Source organism: Aspergillus novofumigatus (assembly GCF_002847465.1).
Source record: "Aspergillus novofumigatus IBT 16806 chromosome Unknown P174scaffold_3, whole genome shotgun sequence".
Taxonomy (NCBI): domain Eukaryota; kingdom Fungi; phylum Ascomycota; class Eurotiomycetes; order Eurotiales; family Aspergillaceae; genus Aspergillus; species Aspergillus novofumigatus.
This window is the reverse complement of record NW_020194276.1, coordinates 2,406,493-2,424,493: the sequence shown is the minus strand read 5'-3', so window position 1 is coordinate 2,424,493 and position 18,001 is coordinate 2,406,493. Positions and strand designations below refer to the sequence as shown.

Below are 18,001 nucleotides of genomic sequence, written 5' to 3'. Positions count from 1 at the left end.
TACCCAGACGAACAGCAACGAGATGCAGTCCACGAGTCCCATAACTTGAAATTTTTGCATGAATGATCTAAGCGCCATGCACTACCGCCCGTAAATGGTATGATGTGAATTGATCTTACGCAAAGGCGAAGTCTGTTGCAAATTTGCCCTGCGTTGTGTAGTCCAATTCCAAGACAACGCGCGATAACCCTAGCAGACTGCGCAATCAGAATCTGCGAGCTGGGGAGAGCAAAGAGAGTATTTCTGCTGGGTGCGAATAACATTGTGCACTTACCTTGCTGCTCAGTTCTATATCGTCTTTGATTCCAATACGAGCCTTCATCCCTTAGATCAGCTTGGTTGAGCACGCAGTTTCACATTTTCACGGGCATTGTATGGCTCGACTCAAAGCATAGAGCTAATGTGGCCTAATATTACAAACAGACCATGCTCAATGCTATAGACAGGTGACCAATGGTTAAGGCAATTGAAACGGTAAGCAGTGTTCTGTAGACAGCTTTGAAACTTCTGTTTCTATTAACATAGGTCTGCCTTAACACGTTGAGATGGATTCGGTGCTCTTCCCAAAGGCTCGATTTAAATCTGAAACTTGCTCATTAGTTAAAAAAGCAGACAAGGTGGCCAAGTGGTAAAAGGCGGTTGATTTGAGAGGAAATCTTAAATATCTTAATCCCACTTCCGATGCTGGTCCCCAGCCTTGTCTACTTTATTTTTTTTTTATCGCTTCTTAGTCCGCCAATCTCTGTAATTACCTTCAGCATGACTATTGCATACTCTCTCATTCTATATCAATCATGATGCGATTATATACGGCTGCTCATACTATGCATTCAGTCAGGGGAATCCAAGTCCATCAATAAAAGTGCCGGAGAAGAACCGAGGACACAATGTTGGCTGGATTTAGATTCTGGTTAGATCATGGATGGGAATAGGTAGTACATGAAGAGTATAAGAAAATTACTATACAAAGCCCTGCAAGGCATCCATCCCAACAATCGCGGTATAATCAAGCATGGGAGGAATCATTGCGACCAACCAAACTCCGGATTCAATGCAAACCACACAACGTACAGAAAATGTGCATGAAGGCGAGAGAGCGCTGCCTTCTCTTGTCCTTTTAGCGGACCCTGCAGAGAACCAATCCTCCAATCTTCTTTTCGACACACTCCCTCGACTCCAGGATGCCTCGATCGGTCGAGAGGTACAAGCTTTCGCCGGGTGTCCGTAACCCTTCCACGTAATCGCTCTTCTCTCCGCGGATCACACGTCGGAGTCCAGCAACATCGATTGTGATTCTTCTCGTGGGCTTGCTGACCATGCTCAATTTTCCCAGCACCGGCTCACTCTGCCAGTACTTCAATCCCAGCCACAGTCGTCTCGAGGCAATGTTAGCCTGTGTCAATGGCTCGATGCCTTCAACTTCATCATTCGGCGCAGGATGGCCAAGAAGGGTATGAGGCGGAGGAGGTGTCGGCCCTCCGCGGACGACGGAGGAAAGGTAACCGGAGTTTTGAAGAGCGAGGCATAATTTCAGGTGTAGGTTGCTGTGAGGGATCGATGTGAGACCGAGACGGGCCTTGGAGGCATTGTTCAAATGCGAGCAGACGTGAGCGAGATTGACGAGAGACATGTTGAGGTCGTGAAATAAGACAAATGGCCCAGCAGGGGCCGTGTGTATCGTCAAAAGTACTAGTAATTGGACAACTCTGCTGTCGGCGATGATTGTCAACACGTGCGTTGTTCTGGGCAAACTCGGGAATGAGAATTTACCTGAATCGGCTCCGGCTAGTTTGGTTATCAAACACAACGTAGTTGTTCGGTCAATGACAATGTCGCTAAAAGATTAATGACTGCGCTGGCGTGGAGTATCTCCAAAAGATGCGGAAGCTCAGATGAAATTTTCGGAGAAACCTTGTAGCCGACTCCGCTCCCAGCAGATGATATATTGATGCCTGAGGCAACGGGAGGATGTATACATACTACTACTGATAACGCTCCCGGCTAATCATCTTCCTCCATTCGCCGTGTCGAAGCGCCGTCGTGCTGCTCGGCGCCAAAACGATGCATCTTAGAGGTCAAGTAGGTCGTCCCCTCCTTTGTGTAGAGAGCTATATAGCCAGTGTTTGCTCGGTCATAATTTTTTGTCCCTCATGCGTTTCTCATCTTCTATCCCAGTCCCCGTTCCCTTGGTTCTACTATACCTAGAACATAATGCCTCCTTTACCAGGTGAAGAGCGTGTGCTGACCGTGTAAGTACTAGTCAACTATTTACCCCGCAGAAGATGATATTCAGCTGCGGGAATATACAAATATCTGATTTGAGGAATTGGCAGCTTCGCCGATATCCACTCTTATTTTACAGCTCCTACTCCCAAACCTCAATATCATCGTTTCGATAAGGGCTCATATTTATATCTCTATAAAAATGCATCCCAGCAGAAGTTAAGAATCGAAGTTGCCAACAATCCTGGGAGTTCAGATCAGGACGCATTCAACGGATGTCAGTTCTCTCATTGTATTCGCCAGTCAAAGTGCTAACCTCTCCCTAGCGTTGGATCATGTTCATCTGCGCCATGCCTCTAGATTCCCAACCCTGTGCACCCTGACTGTAGATGGGAACAATCAGCAGACCTCAGAGGTCTTCCCACCTCCGCCGGTGAACAATCCGTACGAATGGCAATTACCTCTAAGTGGCCCGCAAGTCGGAAGCACAGACCTGCACCGACTCCATACAATAGACGTCTACTTCTGGACTCTGGACGACGCAAATGAGTTCTTAAACTTGGTGGAACGATATTTGTCGCAGTCCCAGGTTGAGACGGACCGGCATCCCTATCCAGCTCCAGCAGGCTCTACAGTCAGTTCTGTTGTTGAACAGCTGGAGAACGTGGCAATCACGGATCCTGCATATCAGAATGGACAGACTCGCAACTCTCGATCGGAAGCGGTCTCTCCTCCTGCGTCCCAACATGTCGCCGCTCCAGCAGCTCTTCCTCCTCCTCCTCCTCCGGTCGGTGCACAACCAACACCTCCGCTGACCCAACCCGCGCCTGAGAAGCAGCCAGACACCACCCAATTCGCACCCTTGCCATACAATCCGGCCGCCCCGCCGCCCAGAACCCATCCAGCACCGCGAGAAGACACCACCCCCGGTAGACGCCACGGACGGCACAGGACTTGCAGCAGCGGCAGCAGCAGATCACGGCACTCCAATGACACCTCCCTCCCAGCTCTCAGGAGGGGGAGGAGGCTACGGACCTCCGCCGAGTCACGCACTGCCCTACTCTCCCCCCGGGAGCTACGCCTCACCTCCCCCAAGCGCTGGACTCACGCACTCAGGCTCCTTTTCCTCCCAATCGTCCGTGCACAGCCCGCCTGGTGTCCCGTCATACACCCCAGCCTTCCTCGCAGGTGGTGGTGCAGTTCCACCAGGAACCCAGCCAGGAGCAATGTCCTTCGCCCCGCCCCCCGTGGATCCAAACGCACATCTGCACGCGCACGGGCAAAGTCTCTACGGCTCCAATCCCCAGCTCCCGCCTCCAGTTCAATCTCAACCCCAAATCCAGCCTACGTCGCCCCCGCCGCCGATCGGCGGCTATTCCAACTACTCCTACGAACCAACCCCGCAGTCCGCAGCACCGAACTATGACTATGCCGTGCATAAACAACTGTACCGACCCACTGAGGCAGAGGCCAATTCCCATTCTCAGAAGCATGCGCAGAAAGCCATGCAGAACCCGGGACAGCGCTCGCGAAAGTTCGAGGATGGTGCATCTCGGGTGGAAAGTAGTGTGAACAGGTTCCTAAAGAAACTTGAGAAGAGACTCTAGACTGGATGGATATGGTTGAGTATTGAGTGTGTTTCCCAGACGGGGTTGCCAGGGGTAGCAGTTGTCATGCAAGCATGGCGATCAATATTGACCTCAATAAATCTATCTACATTGCGAGAGTATGCAATACTGTCATCCAGCAATCTATAGCATGCATGACCGTTGTGTAGCAAAGGCCTCAAGAATTACCTGCATCTAAATCAGGAAGATTAAGGATTGAACGTTTGAATTTGAAAAATATCTCCAACGCCTGAGGTGTCTGCCAATCAGAGACCAATGTAAGAGACAATGATCAGTATGCACACGAAGAGAAAAATCTGAGCCCTTGAAGATAGAAGAAAAAAAACATCAAGAAATAAAGTTGAAATGCACAAGATATGAACCTAGTAATACTCCTACTCAGTACAAATGCCAAGATGGGATGCAATGACGCTAGCCTGAACATAAACCTGAAAGCAACTCCACCAACTGTATGCTCCAACAAGCACCGTCGATCCTGATCAAGAGAAACCAGAAAAAAAAGAATAATGCCTTTCCCCGTAACCAAAGACAACCACAAGGTAAGGCCAGAATGTAACACACCGCGAGCTCACCGCACGAAGGGAATATGTTGCAAACAACAATCACGGGTGAGCAAGTATGTCAGAAAAAGATTAGAAGAATAGAATGACAAGATTAGGTTGAGATAGCCCAAGTTCCCATGCAAGGCTTGAGTCAGGTTTGCCCTCGCCTTGCTTAACTGATAGTCAGACTCTCCATCTCAGCGACAACGTCATCCGTCTTTGATTTCGTCTCAGTTGGGATGGTTTCGGAGGGCTCGACCAGCTTTTCCATTTCAGGTTCCGCTGGAAGTTCGCTCGCCGATTGTTCCTTTGCCTCAACGGGCGCAGGTTCACTGATATGCTCCGCTGAAGTTTCGACTGTCTCCGGCACGTCTGTAACAGAGACAGGAGCAGCCACATCCTCAGTCTTCGATTGATCCACATCTGCGGATTGCTCGGCGATTGTTTCCAAGGGCTGTTCAGCTGGTTCATCAACCTCGGCTGACGCGGTCTCTTCGCGCGGCGCATCTGGAGTGGGAGCGATGACAGGCTCAATGGAGGCATCCCTGGACTCCATCCCAATATCAGCGGTGGCTGTGGAGGGTTCCTCAACAGGCTTCTCAACATCTTCCGACACTTGCTTGGGCGCTTGGTCATAGACATTAGTCTCAGGCTTTACTTCTTGCTCTTCCGAGGCCTCTTTCAATACTGCAGCAGCTTGTAATTTCTTTTTGGAACCTGGCTGGACTGAAGAAGCAGGTTGCGCCTTGTCTCTCTTATTCTTCTCTGACTCGGTCTTCTCCGTTGACGGGCGAGCTGCTCGGAGATCGGTCTTGGAGGCCACTGTTCTCGGGGCTCTGGCAGGCTTGGAAGTTCGAGGAGGACTTTTGACTTCGACTTTGTCATGTACCTTGCTGGCAGAACTTGCGGTAGGACGCATCATTCTAGCAAGGAAGCTATCATCGACAGGCTTGGCGCTTGCGTTGCTAACCCGAGAATGTGGGCGGTCGGTACCTGAATTGGCAGGGAGAGACGGGCGAGATGCTTGCTTGCGAACACTGGCAGCAGAGGGTGTCGTTGCCCGCGATTGATTCGCATTGACCGCGCTCTTCAGGGTGGATGGCTTCCGGGTCAGGCCGGGGCCGGCCCCTCCTTTGGCTGCAGAGGACAGAGAAGACGTCGTCTTCGATGGTGGTAGGCGAGATGGCCTGGCCGGTGATTTGGGGCGGGTATTCCTGTCATCGGTCGTAGCTGGCTTGCTGGAGTCACGCGCTGGCGTAGAAGCACGGACAGGGCGAGTGGCAGTCTTGGCTGTAGTATTCAAAGATGCCCGACTCGGCTTGTGGGTTGCAGTACGAGTAGCTGCAGCGTGGTCATCCTTCGTCGCGGCTGCCTTGGTAGAGTGCGCAGGTCTAGAGGTCCTTTCGGTGCTCGGTTTAGCTGGAGATGCTGGTGCGCGTGAATTGGCTGTCGATCTTGGGGCAGCCGTGGATGGTGATATGGTAGCAGAGTTAGTCTTGCCAAGGTGGACGTTCGAAGGTCGCTTGCTAACTGCTTTCGTCGGCTTCTGCGCTGTCTTAGCTGGGGGTGTCTCCGTCGCTGTATGCGGTGCCGATGCTGTCTTCTCCGTCTGGGAGACATCACCAGTGCTGGTTTGGGTTACTGTTTGCGCCTTAATCAGGGGTTCGGTCGGCGCATTCTTTGGAGGCTGATCGACAGGAGGTCTTTCCGCTGCATTGGAACCGTTGCTCGGAGAAGACGAGGAGGCTGAGCTCTTTAGAACCGCTTCCAAGTCTTCCGAGTTGAGGCTTCTCTCTCTAGATGGAGGCACCGCACCGTCGATAGGACTGTTTGGGCTCCTGAGCCCCGATACTGGACTTCCTTGAGACGTTCTGTCCACAGATATGAAACTTGCGCGAACCTTTGAAAGCGGTCGTGAGGTTCCTGTGTGATCCGACCCTATCGGCGATCGACCACGCGGGGGTGGAGAGGCGGTGCTGTTTTGATTATTGTTCTCGAATTTGGCCAGCAAGCTTCGCACACCAGGGTGCGCCCCTTTGTCCGACATGGTGTTGTAGAGCGACGAGGAGTCGAAGTGCGGAGACCTAAATCAGAGAGACATAGACCAGACAACGCGACGGTAGGAACTGAAACTCGATGCCTTAAGCTAGGTCACAACAATGTTGGGATATTGGCAAGAGGGTTCGATGAGTTATGAATTTCAGCCTTGTAGGGCTTTGCGAAAAGGCCAGATGGCAACGAGACCTGAAACGGAGGTTGGAGGAGGAGGGGCGGGTGGACGTGATATAAACAGACTTCACGGGAGCCAGATTTGAGGGGAGAGGACTCTGTGAGGAACGGCTGGCGGGTCAATGACTTGGAGACTGATCCAGAGGTCCAAGTTCTAACATGGTAATGATAGTTGATAGATGATGCAAGCTAAGAATGAGATCAATCATGAATGGTAATAAAAGAAAAGGAGAGTCAGAGTCAGAGGAGGTCGCCGGGGAAGAGGATGCGGGCATGGGAAGCCTGAGGCAGCAGTTTCAGGGGGCGGATCCGCGGCTTCAACTTAAGTAATTGCGGTCCTTTCCTGTGACATTTTATTATTAATTCAGGATTAAGGACAGATTGAGCACTACTTTTCAGTGTCAAAGAAAAATAAGTCAATGGTCATGACCATGACTCCATGAAGGCATCAACAAGGGACGATAGTTCCAGCCACTATTGAATCGGCCGCTATGTTGTTTACTCCCTGCCTTAAAGAGCGACCCGATCTATGGTTGAATGCGGCCAAATGGCGTCATTATCCGTCCCTGTCAGGTTTTATTTTGAGACATTCGAGAGGTACCTCTCTAGATATTGTTACAACGAGTTGTACCTGAGCAGATGCAGCTGCTCTACGAACGGCGAAACCGGAACTGACATTCTAATGTCTTTGCTTTCTACAGAAGGATGGGGCAATTGACTCAGGTCTCAGTAGCAGAACTTCAGCAGCTTGTCGCGAGTGTCAGATGATCTGATGATCTACTCAGTAAGGGCACTACATATATATGTCCTGAACATTATCCAACCTCTGTCTACTCAAGCCTCGCCATATCCTTTCCCCAAAAGGCTCGCATGAAAAATAACAACCACAGCGTTGAGTCTTAGGACAATGGCAGGAAGATGGCAAATTACTGAATCAATGATGGCAATCACTGTATTCAGAAACAGGGAGATCACACGGATTGTCTGCAGCGCAGTAGTTTTCAGTTGCCCAACTTGCATATGAGAAGCCATACCTCCAGGGAAATTCTGCGAGCTGTTAGTATTATTTCCGGTAAGTATCATACTGGTGTAGACAACGTAGACAAGAACTGCTTCCTTTGGACGAAGGTCAACTTGGATCCTTCTGCGCTCTGACGGTGTTATGTCGCCTGCCAGCTTCTGAAAGCCACGTTGCGGTCAGATCTTCAGCAAGTCTGTCACAAATGAGCCTTTGCTACCGTTCTACGTCTTATCATAGAATTGAGGTCTTAGCTCCGAAGAAAACGATGCTGTGTTTGAATAGCTGTCATGGTATCCATTTCCCCGGTTATAGTCCGCGGGTCAACATTCTTCCCGCGGTCGCATACTAGTCATACCAATCCCAGCATTCCGCTCCGACTACGGGCTCCGTTAAACGGAACTCTTTTTCTACTGGGAAAAAGAGCAGTAAGAAAAAGAGCAGCCACACAACACCAGAATCTCACAATGGCAGCTGCTAGGACTCTTCGCATAGGTCAATTGAATCCTCATTGAGCTTCAAAATGTCCTCTATGCAACAACTGACACTTCGCTTCATTTAGGTCTCATCCCCGGAGACGGTATCGGACGGGAGGTCATTCCGGTATGTCGCATCTGCGGTATAGCAGGGGAAATTCTGACTCACTCAATCTGAACAGGCCGGTAGACGGGTGTTGGAGTCGCTTCCAGCTTCTCTGAACCTCAAGTTTAGCTTCGTCGACCTTGATGCTGGTTTCGACACCTTCAAGCGGACAGGTACGGCTCTGCCCGACAAGACCGTCGACACGCTGAAGAAGGAGTGTGACGGTGCTCTGTTCGGAGCTGTCAGGTCGGTTGTCCTTATGGCAGGAAACTTCAGATCTTCAGCCTGATAGTCTTTCAATAGCTCCCCCAGCACCAAGGTCGCCGGCTACTCCTCCCCCATTGTCGCTCTCCGCAAGAAGCTGGACCTCTACGCCAATGTTCGTCCTGTCAAGACTACCGCCGGCAGCGGCGGCAAGCCCATTGACCTGGTCATTGTGCGTGAAAATACCGAGGATCTCTACGTGAAGGAAGAGACAACCAAGGATACCCCAACGGCAAGGTCGCCGAGGCGATCAAGCGGATCTCCGAGCGTGCCTCGTCCCGGATCTCCACCATTGCGGGAGAAATCGCCCTCCGCCGTCAGAAGATCCGTGATGCCGCTGGCAACTCTGCTCTCCGCACCAAGCCCATGGTGACCATCACCCACAAGTCCAACGTCCTGTCGCAGACAGACGGTCTCTTCCGGGAGACCGCCCGGAAGGCTCTTGCCGCGGAGCGCTTTTCCTCCGTTGAGGTGGAGGAGCAGATTGTCGACTCCATGGTCTACAAGCTCTTCCGTCAGCCCGAGTACTACGATGTGATTGTTGCCCCTAACCTGTACGGCGACATTTTGTCCGACGGTGCTGCTGCTCTGGTTGGCAGCCTGGGTCTCGTGCCTAGCGCCAACGTTGGTGACGGTTTCGCTATTGGTGAGCCCTGCCACGGCAGTGCTCCCGACATCGAGGGCAAGGGCATCGCCAACCCCATCGCTACTCTGCGCAGTGTCGCTCTGATGCTCGAGTTTCTGGGTGAGGAGCAGGCCGCTGCCAAGATTTACGGTGCCGTTGACGCCAACCTCGACGAGGGCAAGTTCCTCTCTCCTGACATGGGTGGAAAGGCCACTACCCAGGAGGTTCTGGACGATGTGCTCAAGAGACTGTAAATGGCAGACGCTTTGACCGGAAAAAATGTATGTATAGGATTATAGTCGATAACCACCAAAAGTTCTATTCTTTAGCGGTTTAATATATATGACTTTTGGCCAGCACCAGAACAGAAGACATGCTATTAGTACAGATCATCACTCAACATCCCCCGCCGACGGCTCCGGCTCCCATTCAAACTTCCCTAGTTTGCCTTCATTCTCCTCATGCTCCTCCATGCTCTCCTGGATCTCCCGCTTAGAGCGCTCCTTGACCTCCGGCTCTTTCTCCTTATCGAGCAAGATGAGCGTGAACATCACAACAAAATAAACCTCCCCCGTCTCCCTATTCTTCAAAACATACCGCAGGTCATGGTTCTTCTCGTCAATGAATTTGGTCGCATGGACTGTCAACCCCGGAAGCCGCAGCGAGAAATCTAAACCCATCGTCAGCCAGCCAGACCACCAACCTAACTCCCATCTGCAACCCAAGATAACCAGGGTCAACCAACCGTTAAAGACCAGATACGGATTCCCAAAATCCGCCGAATACACCCTCCCTGGCTCGAACACAAACTTCTTCCTCTCCTCCTCATTCTGGAACATCTTGCGCCGCTCCGCTACACCCTCGGGAATGCCGCGCTGCGCGCGCTCCTCCACGCCCGACCCATCAGCCCCCTCCTCAACAACCACATCATGCACCGTCGGCACCTCATCATTCTTCGCGATCGTCTCCCCAATCCGGAACTGGTTCAGTGCGGCCACGGCTGGGCTATACAGGTGTGGTTTATCCGCGTACGCGTCGCCGTCCATGGCCGGGTCGATGGTCCATTTGACGAGTTTCAGCGCGGCGTTGAAGCCAGGCGGGAGGCGGTCACGGATGGGTCTGTCGAAGTCATTGCCGAAGATCAGGTCGTTGCCGTTGACGGGTTTTTTGAAGACGATGGCGAAGGAGATGGAGTATTGGTCGTTTTGGTGCAGGGGGTGTGAGAAGTAGGGGTGTGTCTCGGGAGAGTCGTCGGGGTAGCCTTGTTTCCTGGTAGTGAGCTTTTTACTCTCAGGCGTTGCGGAGACATTGGTGGGTGCTCACCGGTGTAGTTCTGGATCCGAACGCAGAGACTCACTGTCGCAAGGTCGTTCTCGATTCGTAATGTCTGGTCTCTGTTGACAGGTACGATCTTGTGAGCATCTGGGTTGTACTCCGCTCCTGCTGTGACCTTGAGTCGGTACTTGTGAGCCTGGGTCCCGCCAAACATCTTGATGTCAATTGCTTCTTCCGTATCAACCCAGCTATTATACCCCAATTAATCACTGCGTATTATGCAAAAGAAAAGATGCACTGGTATTAGAACTCGAAGCGCTTTATATGGCTCTACAAGTCCCACGTGCATGATCGTCCTTGATATTCGTGGTTCTATCACAGCTGGTTGTTCTTGATGAACGCCTACCGACGTCATCCGCTGAACCAAATTCCGCGATAAGCTGGATCTCCCTTATCTATTTCTTTTACCTACAAGCTACTAGGTGCACAGTTTAATATGAACAACACTGACCAGGTGTTACAATTATACTGCAAGACCCAGTCTCCAATCGAACCAATATCTCAATGATAGCCACATTTAGCGTACACAAAGCTATTCCAAAATCAGTCTAGAACTGTGATTTAACCAAGATAGCAAGAACCAGCCAGCCAACATATGATGATACAAACGAAATCCCAACGCTCATAGTTCTGCTGGATCGGACGGCAGATGATTAACGCCCATGGGGAGATCAGCGTCGTCCTCGCCTTCATTCACAATATCTTCTTCGGTCAAAATGCCAATGCCGCTGTCAAGTCGCCTTCTATTCTTACCCCTCCCGACCTCCACATCGACGAACCTGGTCATACTGACTGGAGTAATCGGCTCGCTTGGAAGAGGAATACCGTCTGATTGAAGATCATCTGACTTTATTTCCCAATTCGCGGCACGGATTTTCGCCTTTCGTCGCTCTGAATTGACGGTTTCTTTCATAAAAGCAAATGACCGGGCTTGATCCGCAGCCCATCTGTCCAGCAGGTTGTCCCTGGCCTCCATTTCTTGTTGCAGCTGCTCCTGCAGCCCTATGTTGCTTCGAAGCAGCTTTTCTGCTTCTGACTTGGCAGCCTCAAGCGCGGTGGTGAGCTCCGAGACCCGAACATTCAAAAGACCGACCTCATTTTCATGATGTTCGACCTGCTCGGCTATCTTTTGTTCTAAACTTTCGATAGCTTCCCGCCGCTCTTTTTCAATCGACTCTACCTTCGCAGTAAGGTCGCACACGCGGATCTGATTCGTCTCCACTGTCCCCTCGAGTTGACGAATCCGTTCTTCCCTCTCAGCAACAGCAGACTCGGCTGCAGAACGTGACTCTTTCTCACGAGCCAATCTCTCCTCAAGTTGGGACACATGCTGGCTGTGCTGCTCTTGGGAAACGGTCTTATCCGCCTCAAGTTGACTCACAAGGATCTCGAGCCCTTTGACCTCCTCACAATACTTGCTAAGTGCTGCATTCAACCTGTCAATGCTAACGAGTTGCTCTTCTCCTTCGCGTTCGAGCTCCTGCAATCGCATTCTCGTATGCAGCATATCGCTGGCGGAAGCTGCCCTCGACTCTTCCAGATCCTGAATCTTCTTTGTTGCGACCTCGTACCGAGTCAAAAGGGTGTCGAATTGGCCACGCAGGGCTTTTTCACGACCTAACGAGCCCTGGTGGGAATGACGCTCCTCGTCCAGGTCCTTTACCAACAGCTCTACCCGGTTGACCAGCGCGGCCAATGTGGCACTTCCATCATCCAGACCCGCATTGGCTGTTTCTCCAGGTACTGCGCGCTCCAGACCGAGACGCGCCGAACGGAAGCGATGGCGCATCTCGGAGATGATGTCGTTTATAGTAGTACCGGAAAACCCAATACTTGAGAGTTCTTCCGCAGCTGAATTCAGAGCGCCGACAGCGTCTGAGGCACGACTGACAGCCTCGGTGAGCGCAGGCACAAGTTGAGCTAGGAAATCCGGAGGCGGAGAGGATCGGCGCAGGTGCTGACCAAGAGAGGTGCCATTGAATGCAGAAGGGTGAGCACGAATTGCATTGAATAGGTCCCTTTTCTCTTTCCTGGCAGTCTCCAGGTCGAGTGAGAGAGTGCGTATCTCGGCTTCTTGTTCGTAATCAGGCAAATGAGCTTGGGTACCGACGTCGGTTGCTGTATTATGATTATGCAAGATTGAAATATTGTCCGGGGATGGGAAATGACTTCCATCTAAGCCACGGATGACAGGCGAGTTGGACATAAGAATAGTATCCCCCTCAAATGCACTGTCATTGATGATGATTGTGTCAGTCGTGCTGAAAGAATCCTGATCATCTCCATTTTGGATCGAGGAGAATGAGATCTCCTCCCTAAGACGACCGTTTTCGGCCTCCAGACGTTCGATTCTGCTGCGTGGCGACATGGCCACGGGTTCATCATCCATGTGCCTGAATTGATTCTCATTTTGGGTATACTTCGCCGACTCCAGCTCCTGCTTCAACGCATCCCTTTCGCGCAGCAAGGACTGGATGGTCTTTTCGTAGTAAGCGGTCTCACGTTTCTCGCGCTCTATGTGATTGATCTCATCACTTAGACCTACACGGCAAAGCCGTCGCTTCGTGCGAGGATCCAGGATCTGCCGCAAGGGCGCAAACTGCACCACTTGCTCCGAAGATGTCGGGTAGCGGGACCGTGCTAGAGGAGCAGAGCGCCGCCGCATCCGTCGGCTCGGGCTGCGGGTAATACGGTTTGCATCCCCTTGATTCTCAAACGAGGTACGAAGCAGCGCGGGTGTCAAACCCGTAGAATAGTCATGTTCCTGGACCCGAGGGCCAGGATCAGAGAAGCGGACCCTTTTGTTTGGTCTTTGCGGTGTCTTGCAGGTTGAGGCAGGTATCCCCCGGGGACCTTGTCAGAGGATATAGAATCCTCAGGCTCACTTTTCCTCTTGCACAAAGAGGGAGGGCGAGTCTCAGAGTTGGGAGTGGAGGTCTTCCGACTCTGGCTTCGAGTCACTCTGGCAGCCATTCTGCACGTGCAGGTCCAATAGTAAACTTATGTGAAGTAACCAGGACGTATATCTGAAATATTGACGGATCTCTTCGAAAACAACGGAAGTGATGATAAAAATGGTCAAAAGTGATGATACAACTCCGACGACCGCAGAAGGATGACTCCGGCAGTATCTTATCTCCCAATAGATAAACAAACAAACAAACAACGCCTTCGTCTGAGACAGCACTTGGAGAGAAGTATGAGACAAGTCAGCGAGGGGTTATATGTACTCATCCAACGAAGGAAGTCACAGGCAGCAACCCTCACTGGTGCCTTCCCTACGCGTCGGTATGGATCCATACTTCCCAATGTAGAAGAAGTAAACAACCCGTCAGGTGACTTGGAGCCTAGAATTTGCCTCCTTATATCCAATCCGAGTCATGTCTTAGCCGATCACCATGAGCACCCCTTTACCTTTAGGTGGAGTGATCGTGTCATGATCACCTCTAGTACTGTAGATTCGAGGCAACCATGGGTCACGAGTCGGAGCTGACTAGAAATCAGGAGAGTCCACGGTCCAGCATTGCTTATCGCCTTATCGAGATCTCCTTATCTTATCGGTGACACCAACTGGCCAACAGCGCAGTGATCAACACCAGCGTCTCCCCGCACCAGTCCCGGTACAGGGAAAAATGAGAGCAGGATATCGCATGCATCACGGTATTCCGAGAAGGGGAGCTGTCCCTTGCTGATCTACCCCGGTAACGGCAGCTGTATATTGAAGCAATTTCGTCTTGATCCCATCAATTACTCTCCCATCTCCTGCACGAAATGATGTCATTCGTCGGTTCCCTGGAAGCTGAAATGCCATACCTGCAGTATTGCTAGTTTATTACCCCTCATTTATCTTTATCTCGGCACCATACTTGAACCTATCATTTGTCTATACTTTCATACGGACACGTGAATACATCCGCCACAGAGCAGCCGGAAAGCATCGCAGCTATGGATGGCGATCTGAATACTTCCCCGGACTCGCCGCAGTTGGCGGCCGAGCTGCATGAACAGCAGCAGCAACACCACGATCCAGAAAGCTTAGCTACGGACTCTAAAATTGATGAATATCCGAAATCACCTATAGTACAGCTTCCAGCCGAACTGCTTCACCAAATTCTGTCGTACCTGTCGGCGACGGATCTGGCCCAAGTGTCACAAACCTGCCATTCCCTCGCCGAACATGCAGCCAACGAGCTCCTGTGGGCGGATCTGGTCAATGCCTATCTGCCATTCAAGGTCCATGACCCGAGCCCTTTCGAGTCGTTTCGCGACCTCTACGCGGCTTACCACCCGTGCTGGTTCATCCCACAGCATAAAATCTGGTTTTCGGATACGGAGCATACAGGCAACCTAATTCTGGCGCGATATGATCCAAGGAGAGGAGTCATTGAGGCATATCGCGTTATTGCCGAGAGACGTAGTCGTCCTTTTCAAGTGTGGGAGTCGAATCCGGATGTCATGGTCCAACCCTTCGATCCCAAGGTTAGTCTTTGGTTGGATGACCCAGTTCTCCTTTTGAAGAACAACCATGGCCGTCTGCCGCGCTATTTGCACGGGGAGACTCGCATGCCAATGGCGATAGAAACACAACATGTCTTCAATGCTTTCTCTTTGTGTTCTTCAGAATCACCCCCGAACCTGCCAGTAGACCCGGACAAGCAGTGGCCCCCACCGACCATTCCTAGCGAACATCGTGTCTACCGGGATATGGAAGCACAGTGGTCGGATTGGGATCAGCATCCGCGACGTCTAGCAAATATGTCCGAACACGCGTTTCGCATTCGACGCTGGGCACATTTTCGGCTAGGGATGCCTATGTTTACCGCCGGCCGGAGCGAGACACTGTCGACTTATGCTACACTGGATCCCCGCTTGTATACGCCGACTAAGGAAAAGCCGTATCAGGGCATCTGGGTCGGTGACTACTCAGCTCACGGGTGCGAGTTCCTGCTTTTCCTACAACGGGACCGGGACGACGAAGCGTCCAGCCCCTCTGATGAGCCAGAAACCGGTCCCGACGAAATCGTTCAGAAGGGTAGTCTGGAGGCGATCAAGCTCACAGGAGACCCGAATGTTCCTCGGGGCCAGATATCTTTTACTGCACCTGACATTGGCCCAGGAGGTGTGGTTCGTGTCGCAGAAGAGGCCTTGTTCCGAGGATGCAGGATTGTCCGTAGCAGAGGCCATGTGGCAGGTCTCGGGTTCAGAGATGGTAAGCTATCAATCAATATGCTTTCTCGTAATAACATGCATTGACCCTTCGACTCCCATCAGACACCTTTATTCCAGCGCAGCTGATATTGATATCACCCGATTGCGTCGCTCTTTATTGGGAGGCTATGGGCCACATGTCATATTTCCACAGGCTTGACATTGATGCGCTTATTCAGACATGATTCGCGCTCTTGATTTGGCAATGATACTCCAGGGCGGAGTACAACAGAGACAGCGCAATGGACGAGGGAGCAATCAACATACATGCACGAATTGACGGACCTTAAATGTAGTATGTATTCACTTGCCCTTCTCCGACTAGTGGCATGACTCGCTGACAGACATGGTGCTCAGCTGAAGTGGACATTGGTCTGAGTCACAAATTTGAACAGACCATACTATTCATCGCCCGGTGCGAGAGTGGTACAAACGTCCCATGACTTGTTGTGAGAATGTTGAAGCCATGGTCAACCGGCAGAGCTATGAACACTGGCCATAACACCGGAATTGATCTGCTGTGCGGTTTGAAATCCCCTGTGGTTTGAGTCATGTCACTAGTGGCGAGCATCTGTTCATGGTTCGAAGTGCAAGTGAGTACGGTTATTCAGCTTCTGAAATGTGGAAGAAAAGATTCGACGATGTAGAGATATGTATGCAGGAGTCAAGAGACACGAAAAAGAAAAAAAAAAGGCATCCCTAACGCCGTAGTCTGATTCAATCAAATGGAAATGCAAACCAAAATTCGTCAATCATGAATCAACTGCCACGCAGCTGGCTAACCGGGGTCAAACCGCGCCCGATTGTCCCCTCTTGCTACATGTTTAATCCAGCGTAACAAATCTGAGTTGGGTATGGTATGTCCGACGCATCAACTCCAACAACAAGCATGCAAACAGGCCGCAGTGAAAACCATCCAAAGTCGTGGACCGCCCGTCGTCCCTCCAATCGTACGCCTGCGACTCCAAGCCCCTTCATATCAACCACAAATCGAAACCCCGTCACCGCTTGCGTTCGAAGTAACTCGTGGACGACAGCACAGCAACCGACTGATCCATAACCCACTCGCCAACGCCGAGATAGTTATCGATCCATTTCTTAAAGTCTTTGTTATCGGTAATCTTGTCAGTGTCGAGACTAGGGCTGTGAGGACCCCACGCGACCCGGACCAGGGCGCGGGGAAACAGATTAGCTTCAGTCCATGATACCCCCTCCACAAACGGGTCCATTCGAATCGTCAAGAGTGCAGGGCATATTTACGTTAAACCAGTCGAGCGCTTGATGCCGGCCAGAAAGGCAGAGACTATAAAAAGCATCCGTCAGCCGTCATTCCCCTCTGTTTCACTGCAAAATGGATAGATAAATACTTACAGAGCACAGCGTCAAAAGCGTAGTGAGTCAGGCGTCCCAGCTACCGGATCCCAAATCAGCATATCGTCCACAGAGTGGTGGGCAGGATAGCTACCCATCTACATAGATAGTAGGCACCCAACGCCGGCAAACAAAAACATACCATGATGAGTAGAGCCGAGCAAAACACAGCTCCTCAAATATTCTCCAGAGCTTATCTGTAAGAGTAATAGACAGGAGAAGAGCTGTACAAACTTCAGCGACGTTTATACTAGCAGCCAAAAAGCAGAGCAGGACTTTATATGAAAGATCGGTGGAAGTCGGGGAAGGTGGTGAATGTGATAGCCTCAGACACGTGAGGGGGACAATCGGTCTGGTCTGTCTTAGTGGCCTTTGCCGCTCCACTACCACATGACAAGAAACTGTTTTGCCGGCAATATTTGTTGGCACCCAGGAGGCGGTGAGTGAGGTGGCTGGGTGAGGCTGGGAGCTGGGGCATAGGTAAGCAAGTGAGCATTAGTTAGTTAGTTAGCTGTTATTATGCATGCTTACTCATTATGCTAACGGCTGCACACGCAAACGGAAAGAGGACTAGTGATTTGGTCGGTGTACGCATTGGTCATGTTGCTACGGCTGTTCGCTAGCCAGAGTACGGACTACAAAGTACAGAGTACCTTAGCTTCGCTTCGGACTTTGGCTGCCGATATTTGACCAGCAAAATGCTGGAGCTCTTTACTCCGTAAAGCAAACAGCCTGCCAATCAGACTCTGAATCTGCTCGGTCAGTTCGGTACTTGACTCTGTCCAGCAGCCAGAAGCACCAAGTCCTATCAATACCTTATTTTATGTGCCTGCTATCAACAGAAGCTGATGCCAATAGTCCTCTGTGCTAGTAGCCCCTGAACCTTTTCTTTTTCTTTTTTCTTTTCTTGGTTCAGATGGTCATTTGCTCGTCCAGGTAGATCGTGCGCGGAGTTTTACATGGGTGCAGGGCTATT

The 18,001-nt window shown here is 51.2% G+C and overlaps 8 protein-coding genes across 8 annotated transcripts; 3 read left to right on the top strand and 5 right to left on the bottom strand.

The window, feature by feature from the left end:
• Window positions 1–833: 833 nt before the first annotated feature.
• On the bottom strand, window positions 834–1,889 carry P174DRAFT_404487 (mitochondrial 37S ribosomal protein uS8m). Its single transcript, XM_024824038.1, has 2 exons — window positions 1,771–1,889; window positions 834–1,709 (listed from the first exon to the last, which is right to left on the bottom strand). The coding sequence occupies exon 2, from the start codon at window positions 1,628–1,630 to the stop codon at window positions 1,118–1,120; it is 513 nt and encodes a 170-aa protein (XP_024684233.1). The 5' UTR covers window positions 1,631–1,709; window positions 1,771–1,889; the 3' UTR covers window positions 834–1,117.
• A 269-nt stretch (window positions 1,890–2,158) lies between these two features.
• On the top strand, window positions 2,159–3,830 carry P174DRAFT_450030 (uncharacterized protein; the record flags this gene model as incomplete). The annotated part of the gene is made up of 4 exons (XM_024828899.1): window positions 2,159–2,249; window positions 2,334–2,500; window positions 2,550–3,010; window positions 3,066–3,830. Exons 1-4 carry the CDS (start codon window positions 2,212–2,214, stop codon window positions 3,828–3,830), a joined length of 1,431 nt encoding a protein of 476 aa, XP_024684232.1. The 5' UTR covers window positions 2,159–2,211.
• A 3,597-nt stretch (window positions 3,831–7,427) lies between these two features.
• P174DRAFT_440232 (uncharacterized protein) lies at window positions 7,428–7,750 on the bottom strand. Its single transcript, XM_024827007.1, has 2 exons — window positions 7,721–7,750; window positions 7,428–7,669 (listed from the first exon to the last, which is right to left on the bottom strand). Exon 2 carries the CDS (start codon window positions 7,640–7,642, stop codon window positions 7,457–7,459), a length of 186 nt encoding a protein of 61 aa, XP_024684231.1. The 5' UTR covers window positions 7,643–7,669; window positions 7,721–7,750; the 3' UTR covers window positions 7,428–7,456.
• A 287-nt stretch (window positions 7,751–8,037) lies between these two features.
• Window positions 8,038–9,475, top strand: lysB (homoisocitrate dehydrogenase lysB). Its single transcript, XM_024827006.1, has 5 exons — window positions 8,038–8,135; window positions 8,203–8,243; window positions 8,299–8,468; window positions 8,526–8,685; window positions 8,724–9,475. The coding sequence occupies exons 1-5, from the start codon at window positions 8,108–8,110 to the stop codon at window positions 9,363–9,365; spliced, it is 1,041 nt and encodes a 346-aa protein (XP_024684230.1). The 5' UTR covers window positions 8,038–8,107; the 3' UTR covers window positions 9,366–9,475.
• P174DRAFT_440230 (DUF1769 domain-containing protein) lies at window positions 9,436–10,762 on the bottom strand. Its single transcript, XM_024827005.1, has 3 exons — window positions 10,435–10,762; window positions 9,857–10,372; window positions 9,436–9,781 (listed from the first exon to the last, which is right to left on the bottom strand). The coding sequence occupies exons 1-3, from the start codon at window positions 10,598–10,600 to the stop codon at window positions 9,504–9,506; spliced, it is 960 nt and encodes a 319-aa protein (XP_024684229.1). The 5' UTR covers window positions 10,601–10,762; the 3' UTR covers window positions 9,436–9,503.
• Window positions 10,763–10,921: 159 nt separating this feature from the next.
• P174DRAFT_440229 (uncharacterized protein) lies at window positions 10,922–13,861 on the bottom strand. Its single transcript, XM_024827004.1, has 7 exons — window positions 13,300–13,861; window positions 11,627–13,267; window positions 11,519–11,605; window positions 11,348–11,491; window positions 11,272–11,326; window positions 11,226–11,238; window positions 10,922–11,201 (listed from the first exon to the last, which is right to left on the bottom strand). The coding sequence occupies exons 1-7, from the start codon at window positions 13,417–13,419 to the stop codon at window positions 11,069–11,071; spliced, it is 2,193 nt and encodes a 730-aa protein (XP_024684228.1). The 5' UTR covers window positions 13,420–13,861; the 3' UTR covers window positions 10,922–11,068.
• Window positions 13,862–14,391: 530 nt separating this feature from the next.
• Window positions 14,392–15,839, top strand: P174DRAFT_419554 (F-box protein; the record flags this gene model as incomplete). The annotated part of the gene is made up of 2 exons (XM_024824791.1): window positions 14,392–15,655; window positions 15,718–15,839. The coding sequence occupies 2 exons, from the start codon at window positions 14,392–14,394 to the stop codon at window positions 15,837–15,839; spliced, it is 1,386 nt and encodes a 461-aa protein (XP_024684227.1).
• A 782-nt stretch (window positions 15,840–16,621) lies between these two features.
• Window positions 16,622–17,250, bottom strand: P174DRAFT_440226 (DUF1748 domain-containing protein). Its single transcript, XM_024827003.1, has 4 exons — window positions 17,168–17,250; window positions 17,026–17,065; window positions 16,915–16,957; window positions 16,622–16,797 (listed from the first exon to the last, which is right to left on the bottom strand). The coding sequence occupies exons 1-4, from the start codon at window positions 17,168–17,170 to the stop codon at window positions 16,656–16,658; spliced, it is 228 nt and encodes a 75-aa protein (XP_024684226.1). The 5' UTR covers window positions 17,171–17,250; the 3' UTR covers window positions 16,622–16,655.
• Between the last annotated feature and the right edge of the window lie 751 nt (window positions 17,251–18,001).